Raw genomic sequence first — 10,740 nt, forward strand, 5'->3', positions numbered from 1 at the left:
GCGCTGGCACTGCCCCTGAGCCCTTTTGTTACAAAATCTCGTTATGGGATTAGCTCGTCTGTGTCCTTGGCATTTTGCTCTCATTTTTGAAGCGGGGCAGATTGTTTAGCGGTCTGTGTAATCGGGAAGTGGTATGTTGGAGGAGCCAGGTGTTGCCTAAATTGATATTCCCATCTCGTGAACGCAAGAGGGCTCTTGTTACCTGGGGCTCTTAACGTTTCCCGGCTTCTCTCTATCACGGAGAGGTCGTACGTCTTGCCAAAGGGTGAGAAGTCGCATCACATCCTGCCATTTTTACTGAAGCCGTTGACATTACATGATTATTGCAATATTAGAAAACTCACTAAGTATCTCTGTGGCATTCACTTTGAAATCTTTTTTTCCCCAGATAGACCACGTGAACACGATGAACTGGTTGCATGTTCTGCAATGGATGGGGTTTTTCCCCCACAAGCAAGTCCTTATGCCCCTTGTTCTTATTACAGGCTGATGTAAGATGCCATATAAAGATCTCCTCTGTGTCCCAGAGGGATTAGAGCAATCATTTGTACGAACGCGAAGGCTTTCTGATCTCTTTCCAGACTAGTTGTTTTCAACCCTTGCGAGACAGATTGTCTCTTCCAGAAAACTATCAGCTATCCTCCCCAGGCACTGTGGGATAAGGAAGGAGATTTTTTTTTTTCCCCCCACAGTTTATATTGCCTCATGGCCAAAGATTCATCAAGGTTTCAGAATTAAAAACCTAATTTGAAAAGGGCAAATTTTTTTTTTGTTGAGCTGATAAGCCTACATCGTTTCTTTCCTTTTGCTTTCTCAGACCCTTCGCCCACAAATCTTAACGTTATCGAGCATATCCAACAGACATTTAGGTCTTAGCCAAGTCCTGCTTTTGCCGGATGGTCTGAAGCTGGAATCTGTATAAAATGGGATTAGACGTGAAGCATGTTGGCTGGGTAAAGGGATATACTGGGAGGAGGGCAATACGGAGCCTACCGCAACAGTTCTTGTTTAATGGAGCAAGGACCATCTTCTCAAAATGTTCCTTTTAGGTCTTACTTTAATTGAAATGGACGGATCTATGCACCAACAGGGAATTAAGCATGACTTAATAAAACCTTGCCTGGCTCAGCTGGGCTTTGGTTTCTCACAGTCCCTAGCTCTGAACGCCTGGCAGGTAGGTGCAGGGCCTCCCCAGAGAAGGACTTTCTCTGAAGAGCTGAACACTTCCCAGGGCCTGACACCAGCAACCCGCACAGTGCTGGTTCTCCAGAGCGGGGCCCGCCTGAACCCAACACAGCTAAAAATCAAGTGCCCAAAACCGGGATGAGATGGGTTGCAGAAAGTCAGTGGCCGTTTTAGAAAAGCTGGTGGTTGGTCTGCTGGTTTACGAGGCGCAGCTGGAATTTCTTCTCTCGCCTCTGGGTTTCCTAAAGAAGGATGGAGATGGTAGTATTTACACGAGAGAGGGCAGGGACAGTCGTGTGTATGTATAAAATAACCAACTTGTTTTTCTAGCTACTACAAATTTACCGGTATTTCAGCAAATGAAGAGTAGCAGTACTGTGGAAGGTGAGTCTGTCAAGTGAAACCTGGACCACGAATGCCATCCAGTGGCTGGCACACACTAACACACTCGCCACCACTAGTAAACCCCGAATTGACTGGAACAAACATTAAGCCTAGACTCTTCCACCCCGCACACAGTTTACAATCATTACAAAAACACAGTGGTTTTTTGCACTTGGTCCAATCAGAGCCCACGCTGATCAGCCACGCTGATATACTGAAAAAATGTAAGAATTCACACATATGTTGTATCTAGCTTGTTTTAAGCACATTTGTCCTTTCCCACCTCTGTTTTCTTTTGAAAGCATCATCCAGAGCTTAGTCTCTGTGAAGCAATCCCCATAAATGTTGTACATGCTGCTGAGTTCGTATCTGATCTTCCCCCACGCACCTGATGCAATAAGCTGTCCTGCCCTTTGACAGTGAGTACCTTCAGCCAAGAGCCATGGGGGAAATGCATTGAAGTGAATTTGGGGTACAGAGCAAAACTGACTTTGTTTTATTTGTTTCTGAGACGAGGCGTTACACAGTCCCACCCTGTTGCCCTTGTATAGTTCGCGTAGCCCCTATAAAACAGGTATGTGCAACAGGGCTGCTCAGTGTCGGCTGGCAGGAGGCACGGAGAAAGCTGTAGTTGCAACGGCTCGTACTTGCGAGATCAGCCTGGCACCTACTGCTACGTCCTCCAGAAACCCAATCAGCGAACCACCACCACCGTCAAATGACAGTCATCCGCATCCCGCTCTGGTCTGCTCCTCTCCCACGTCTGCTGAGATAGAGCAGGCAGAGCCGCAGGATCACGAAACCTGGCCAGGACATGTTTGCGCCTCCCCTCACGCCTTTGAGCGGGGTGCTCGCAGCAGGCTCCTAGCAGAGCCCTAGAGGACACCATCCTCTGCTTTCAGAGCAAGGGAAGAAAGCAGAAAGTTGGTCCAGTGCAAGGAATTCTCCTTCTGCTTTCAGACAGAAAACATTTCATTTTTTTTCATGCCCCACAGGGGTGAGAAGTCCTGGGCTCAGCTGCCTGGACAGGCTGAATGGCAGGGTTAGGTTAACGGTTGAACTTGATTTTGAAGGTCTTTTCCAACCTAAACGATTCTGTGATTCTATGCCAGCCAGGCTGCTGCCTGCTCTCACGGGCAGAGAGGAGGAATTTGGTGTGCAGAGGTTGCTGAGGTGAAAGCAACGAGAAAACTCTGTAAAGAAGCAGGCTGGCAGCTTAAAAGAGAGAGGAGCTGAGAGTCCCGCTGTCAAACCAGAGCAGGATGGAAGATAAGGGGCATGGCTCACTGACCAGCCCAGAGGTGACCCTCCTGTGATGGGAGCTCCTGCGGGCTGAGGCCATGCTCTGCACGTGGACCTGAACAGGCAGGCTAAGGGCTCCCCCGCTATCCCCAGGCGTGCAGCAGGCGCCGGGCATCCAAGCAGCGTCGTCTGTGCTGGCAACAAACCATCTCAGAGGCACCACCCACAGGCTCAGCCAGAGCCAGGCACAGCTGGGATAATACGACCTGAGAACTCTGCAGGGGTGCTGTCCCCACCACAGAGACCAGTCGTAACCAAGATCATGACTGGGGTGTTGATCAGAAACACGCGGGCATTGCGCACAGCGGTGATGCAGCTGACGTGGCTGTGCACGCACTGCCTCTGCTGCAAGTCCCCACAGCGGAGCGGAGCAAACCCAGCACGGTGGCAGGGATGGCTCCTCCCGCAGATGGCGGGGTGAAGACAAGCGGTCCCCGCAGTGACCCAGGAATAGGGGGTCAGAGTGATCCCAGCTGGAAAATCCCTGCTATTAGAAGAGTGCAAATTAGCCTGGATCATAGTGACAGGACTGGATTTGGGAGTAACTGCGCGTGAAGTCGGGAAGCAGTGCCGGTCCCCAGCAGCCGGGTGCCATAACCTCATCTTCCTCCCCAGTCGCGGACAGACCGGCATAGCCAAGTGGTTCGCAGGCACATGACGGGGTGGGCTGCCAGCCAGGGACTGTTAGGAGGTTTAAATTATTCTGGTTCTGGAAAGGTATGGGGACTGTGCCGCTGGGCCCGCGTGCCCGTTCGGAGTCCCCGGTGCTGACAAGCTGGGGAGCGTGCCAACAGGGCTGGATGTGGTTCAATGCAGACACAGGTTTCGGTGGATGCTGCAGCCTGTTCCAGAACCGCAACAAAGCTTGGCCCTGGCAGGGACCTGCAGGCAGGCTTTTAGAAGTCTCTCGACGCTTAGAAGTGAATGTGGGAGGGGACTTTTTTCTTCTGTCCACCAAAACCAACAGTCACAGTGCCCGAGTCCTGACTGGGAACTCGCATATCTGCTCAGGCTGCATTTTATGAAGGCATTCCAGATCACACAAACCCAGGGGGATGATGGTTCCTGGCGTGCATGCTGGGTGCAAGGTCTGCAGGCTTTCTCCTGTGGTGCACTTCGTCCTTTTGGCCAGGCTGGAAATGTCTGTTGACCGACGGAAAAAAATTCCTAACAGATGCCAAGTGGTCAAATAAATATTAATTACACAGTGCTGTGGAAATTGTATTACAATACCTGGCTAATGCATTTTGCAGCTGCATTCCCACTTATTAATTGCTTATATTAAAACAGCACTCAGAAGCGCCGTTTCACCGACAGCTGTACAAACCCAAGCTGAGTTTGCTTCTTGCTCATGAAAGAACTCGGCCGCTCCCCAACCACCCAGTGTCCCCAGTGGAGAAATCCCATGTTTAAAAACCCAAATAAAACCACATCTTTGTTATTCTGGAGACCTGTCTAGCTGTATTCTGTTTGGCAGTCTTTATTTCCTGCTGCAGAAATGGGATACCCTGTTGTATCATTTTCTAATTGCATATTAATTAGCATTTTCACTGTGGTTTTGTACTGAATCAAATGATTGCATCTCCAGGATTACCCAACACAGCTGAGTTAAGCAAAATACAAATCTTCTCATCCTTTGGTGTACTCACACCTGCTGTACTACTAAAATGTAAATGTGGTAAACAGTGAAGAGAGAGTGCAGAACAGTTTGCGTCAGGGAGTGCTGGAAAGCATATCCAATGAAACCGCATGGGAAGTTACCTCTGGTGTATGTTTATGTGGGTTGGGATTCGCAAAGCAACTTGTGTATCAAGTGACATTAAGAGTATAATTACTACTATAAGGACTTTTACAAATAAAATCCTAGCTAAAAATCTGAGACTAAGCTTTTCTTTTTCTACGCTGTGAATTAAATCCTTAGTAGGTCATTATATACAATATATATAAAATGTATGAAAAGGTACAGGCTTTCTTTGGACTTCACTGATTTTTATCCTAGTTGATATTTTAAATATATTTTCCTAAAATATATTTATACACATACACACACAATGTTTTAGTTGCATCCATTTCGGTGGACAAAATAACATTCCTGAACACATAAACATATCGACAGTCTCTAATTTAAAAAAAACCTTCTTTTGGATGACCTTTCTGGACAATGTTCTGCCTTTGACCAGTTTCAAAGGTTATGTTTTCACTTTCTCGTGAACAAAACCTTCATCACCAGTCCCCTGAAGAGTGCTTTGCTCTGCAGCCCTGGTTCTGCTCCCCCACAGAAGCAGCCTTGCCAGCCACCACCGAGTACCTTCAAACACACCCGCACCCGCTTTCCTCCTGACAGTGCAAATGCCTGATAAGCGCTGGCTGCGATGCCAGAGCTCGAGCTCCTCCCGCTCCGATGCTCCTGGGCTTGGCGCAGGGCCGGCCGAGAGCCTGGCGTCATGCCAGGGAGCTCTGCTGGCGCAGCCTCGAGAGATGCCTGTTTGTCAGAAACGGGGCGAAGGACTCGGAGGACTTTGGTCTGCCCTACGTTGGCCATGCCAACGGCCCCGTGCTCCTGCGAGAGCAGAAACCCAAACCCTCTGGGCCTGATTTTTGCACCAGTGAATCCAGCTGCAGCACACAATGCTGGGGCTTGCCCATGGCCTTCAGCCCTGCTCCCCCAGGGGCCTCCAGAGCTGGGGGCCGCGGGGGGGGTGCCGTGGCTGGAGGGAAGGTGCCTGTCGCCTTGGTGGGGTACACACCAGGGCAGCCGTTTTCTGTGGCTGCTGGTTGTGGTTGTGCTTCTTTGCATGTAATCCAATTGGGCAAATAAACTGCTCGAGGAGGAGTGCATGCACCAAGGCTGATGGAGCAATGCTAGTTTAAAATAGGTACATGCAGGAGAAAAAGGCCTCAAATTACAGTTTTCATTACCTTAACCAAAATATTCTTTTGATTTTTTTATAAACTATTCAAGCCCCAGTAAAAAAAAAATAAAAATCTAGTGAATACTTTAAAAGCCATTTTAAACTTCAGCTATGTTTCCCCACAATACAGCTTGATTGCACTTGCCACTGTGTGCTATAGCATCAGCTCTCATAAAGACCTCAGCAAATTATTTTTTCTGCAAACACCCAGAGAATCCACAGGATCCATGTGTGCATCCATCCCATCTTGCAAGCAACAATCCCACCGGTCGCTGTTAGTTGCTTTGTTCTCCCAGTTTCAGCCTGTCAGGCTGTTTCAATGGGAAAACTCTCCCGAGGGCTGCCAGGCATGCGGGAGCTCCAGCCCACAAGATCTGAGCAGGGCGCTGCAGGATCGGCCATGCCTGCCAGGAACTCCTTGCTTCCTCATGACTTTTTTTAGCCAAAGGTCACACGGCCTTTTCAGCAGAAACAAAGTTCTACGGTTTCTCCCATAAGCTACTTCTGCTGTTTCAGGGAGACAGACGAAAACAGTATCATAGCTTTACTAGTATAATTAAAAAAAATTGTTAGCATTTCAGCGCAGAGCTGGCAGCTGCTAGGAACCTGGTCTGAAATCCCCATGGCAGCAGGCGCTGCCAGGAGCACCATTTCCTGCGACTGCCGCTGCCCCGCGCAGGCACCTACCGCCCAGTTCCTTCCCAGCGTGCCCGTACGGGGGTGCATGGGCGAGAGGAGATGTCGAGCATCAGTTCTGCACTGCTCTCACAGACCACCTGCCACCAACTTCCATACATGGTTCAGCGGGGGGATCTGTACGATCCATTGAATTCACTCAAAATACACACTGGACTAACACACACAGTCTTTGGTATTGCATGAAATATTTAAAGTCCAGCCCTTGGTGAATGTTAACAAGCGAAAAAAAAAACCCCCAACAATCAGTGGACAGACGTTGAATAGCACCAGTGCCCTAGAAGGGTTGTAGTAACTTGCGGCTGCAAGCCCCACGCTGGGTACAAAGGTCTTCATCAACATTTACGCAACCTCTCCTTTGAGTCTCATGTTTCAAGTTTACTCAGCTTGTCAAGCAATGGAGGATGAGGGACTTGCAGCAGGCAGATTAGCTCAGTTCAGCTGTTAAAAGTGAATGTAATTTTTAATCTTGTATGTCCCATGCAAAGGCTTCCCAGCTAACACTATGTTAATTACACGAACACTTTGGTTATCAGCACCACTACCCCTTAATTGGAATGGCAGGCTTTCCACTAGGGAGCCACCACCACGAAGTTTCTGGTGAAATAATGCTTAGCAATTTCCACAGCACTTTTCATCTTCAAATGCTATACAAACATAAACTCAGTTAGTTACCTCTCCCAGCATCCCTTAGAGGTAGGGAAGTGTCGTTACACACGTGTCACCAAATGGGAAGACTTTAATGACACACAATGTCTCGCCCCGGACAACACAAAGGCTCAGGGTTGGATTTGGTTCCTCAGCATCGGTACCTAGTGCTAGTGTAGAGTGCCTTTGGGGATGCACAGGGGGCTGGCAGGTAAGGAGCAGCAGCTCCAGGACCCCTTCTGTAGCAGCTAGAGGCCCGAGGAGACAGCCTGGAGTATCGCAGATGGTGCCAGGCACCCATGTGCATACAGCTGAGTCTGCTGACAGAGCAAGCATTAGACAGTAGGAGATTCCAGCATTTAGACTGTAGGATCCCAAAGGAAAAAAATAAATCAACCTGCAAGCCTCTTCCAGACCATTCATAATACAGAATAATAATCTCCATGCGGTGCAGCACTCTCCTTACTGAGCAAGCCTGAACAAACACGCGTATGTTGTGTTCTCTGCGCATTAGGTGACTCTCAGATAAATGCAGCGAGTCTTCTACGGTGCCACAGCACAAGGTCACACGAACATTGGAAGTGCAGCTCCCACCTTTCCCCAGAGAAGATCTTGATGACAAGGCTATGCAACCCGTCTACAACTACAGCACCGGCAAGCCACGCTCATCACCCTCATGTAACAGGGATTACTCAGCCACTGAGCTGGAAAAATGGGTTAAGAATAGCCAAAGATCTGCTCCAGGAGCAGGAGGGACAGGTCTCATCCAGCCCCGCTGGGACTCTCAGCTGCTAGAGCACAAGGTTGCAGAGAAGGGACAGTTGTCTGCTTCCCTGCATGCTGGGATGAGCACTCCTGTACTATCTCACCAGCAGCGTCCCCTCCAGAGATACACATCCAAGGTCGTAACAGGCCCTTACGAAGGACCATTATTCAAAATTCATGCTGTTTCTGTTTTCTTAATGTGAGAATAAACATATAACATTAATGCAGCGTTGTGGACAGTGACCTTGATGAGGGAGCGCCTATGCATGCAAGCTCAGGCAACCTAGAGTAATAGTTACAACTGCAACTTTATTTTCTCCCCGTATTTTTCCAGAAGAGTCATCACAAGTAGAAAATACCATATATTTGCACCAAGTGCCAGAGGTATGGTTGCCATGGGAATGACAACCTTCAAAATTCCCTCTAATTTTTTCATCCATTTAAAATCTTGATCAGAAAGCATGTTAATGTGCTGCATGGGCTTTATGCTTGATATATGTCATACTTTTACAGTACATAAGGGTTTGGGATTTTTTTCTTGCTTTTGCATATTTTGCTTAGAGGCTGATTAGCTTCTGTCTATGCAGATTAGACTTCTGTTAACCTACATCCCACAGTAATTATGTCATTTGCCCTTTAAGTCGGCAAATCAGGAAATAACCAAGACTGAATCCTCATCCTTCAGAGATCCCTGTGTGTCTGCCCTTACGTGGCGAGAGCAATGCTTTTGATCAACACAAAAAGCTGCTTCGCTCCCCTGCTACAACAAATACGCTTTGCTGGCAGCTGCGGAGCGGGGCGAACGACAAAGCTGTGTGTCCACCCAGCCCTAAGCCTGTCCCTCCTATATTCGTTTCAACCCTCTGGGCTCCAGATCAGCCCACCTTATCACCAGTTTGCCTATAAAGATGCAGCCAGGCCCAAGCCTGAGGTTCCTTCCAAGCTGGGATGGCAGAATCAGGGTATGGGGCAAAGGGGGACGTCAAGCAGGAGGTGCCGGAGTTGTAAGAGATGCCATTCTTCCTCATGCCTGCTGGATCCTGTCTTACTGTAGCTCCTACTATCAAAGTTTGTCATCCCACCTTGCACTTTTTCATCTTCCCTCTCTGCTTTGACTCTGATACTCCAAATAACAAAATAAGGAATTGCTACCAAACACTTTGTTTGGCCTCTTTGGGCTGGATTTTTTCACCTACTGGTGAGATTTAAGAAAATAAATGAGTTAAAAGGAAGTATGTGGGAGAAAACAAAACAAAAACCTTTCCCCGGCTTCTTCTATAAGACTTATGTGGAAGAGTACACCTGTAAACAAATACTTCTATATTTCTATTGTACTTGTGAAAGAAAATAATAATAGAAAACACTCTACAGGGTGAGGCCATGACCTGTATAAGATTACTGAACTCTTTTTGCATGTGCCGTACAAACTCTGGTATACGAGTCCTTGAAATTCACATCTCTCCTTTAGCCTCCCACTGCTGATCTCTTCACCAAGGTGTCTCTTAGCGTGTCAGCTGTGTTAGCTGCATTCTGCCAAACTTAGGCATCAGGCACCTCGGGGTACCTTCACAGGTAACCCGACCTTGATGCCTCATGCAATAAATCCCTAAAATCATTATTTCAAGTTACTTCACTTGACATATTAAGAGGCCTGACACATCTGGCTCTTATCCACCTGTTTGTCCTACATTCGTGTAGAGGCATGAAGTAGGGCAGATCTTGAAAACTCAACCCCAGAAAGGAAGGAATAAACGTGCCTCATAAAAGCAGAGGCGGATTTGGAGATAGGCCTAAAAGTAAGAGAAACCACTACAAAACACCCCTCTTTATGAAAGGGCACTGACAAACAAAGATAGTGATATGGGAAGCCAAAGATGACTGAAAGTAAAATGAGTCACTGCCAAGTGACTCCAAGTTTACAACCCATTTTAAATCAAACAAGATTCACCTCCAGGGCACTGGAATCATTCCTTTTGATCTAGCAAGCATTCAGGTGCTGCAGGTTGTGCCATGAGCACAGACCTGTTCGGTCACAAGTAATTTACAGAGTCTCTTCTCTTCAGGCACATCAGGAATGAAACTCGAGGGAGTGTAACTCACAGTGCCAAGATGCCTCCTAGACAGGAAGCTGCCCGGCTCTCTGGCTTTCTCGGCTTCCTTCCGGGATTAAACTACAAATCTTTCTCTGTCTCTTAGACAAATACTGTCCATGTATGTGGGGTTTTTTTCCCTGCTGCTTCGTTCTCAAGCAGAGAAATACACCACTCAAGCAAACAAATCCCTGTTTATTTCAGTCATGTCACCTGAGCCAAGACTCAGGTGTCATGGCTGAGTCTGATGTGTGAAGCTAACCTTGTACGTCCTTCCCCGACCATATGGCATTCTCAGCCAGGTGACTTAAAACCACTTTAAGTCATTTATACCTCAGTCACACACACAGATTACCTAGATTCCCAGGTATTGTAAAATCATTTTGTGCCTCTGATTTAACTTCGTCATCTATAATGCAGCAGAAAAAAACAAGCACCATGGGTTTGTCAAAGGAATTCATTACACGCAATCTTTCATTCTTAAAATGCTTGAAGGTTGCAGATCTCTGAACAGAACTGCAGAGCTGCATGCTCCCCAAATCTGTCGTTAACCTTCCCTTGGAGAAGGACCCGTTGTTTGCAAATAGAGAAGGACTGGTGGGTGATGTGGTGGCTGGAGGCCATCTTGGGCCCAGCTATCATGAAATGATCGAGTTCTCGATTCTCAGGGCTCAGCAGAATGGCTGCCTTGGACTTCTGGAGGGCAGATTTTGGCCTGCTTAGGAGCCTGGATGACAGAGTCCATTGGGAGGCAGCCC

General features: G+C 47.8%; 1 protein-coding gene across 1 annotated transcript in view; it reads left to right on the forward strand.

Annotated features, from left to right (window-relative positions):
• The first annotated feature begins 7,319 nt into the window (after positions 1–7,319).
• SOD1 (superoxide dismutase 1) overlaps positions 7,320–10,740 on the forward strand; it is a 9,783-nt gene continuing 6,362 nt past the window's right edge. The window contains exon 1 of the mRNA XM_035896420.1: positions 7,320–7,338. Within this exon, the coding sequence (XP_035752313.1) occupies positions 7,320–7,338 (19 nt within the window). The remainder of the gene's footprint in view (positions 7,339–10,740) is intronic.

This window comes from Egretta garzetta, unplaced genomic scaffold, assembly GCF_000687185.1.
Source record: "Egretta garzetta isolate BGI_Z169 unplaced genomic scaffold, ASM68718v1 scaffold45, whole genome shotgun sequence".
NCBI classification, from domain to species: Eukaryota; Metazoa; Chordata; class Aves; order Pelecaniformes; family Ardeidae; genus Egretta; species Egretta garzetta.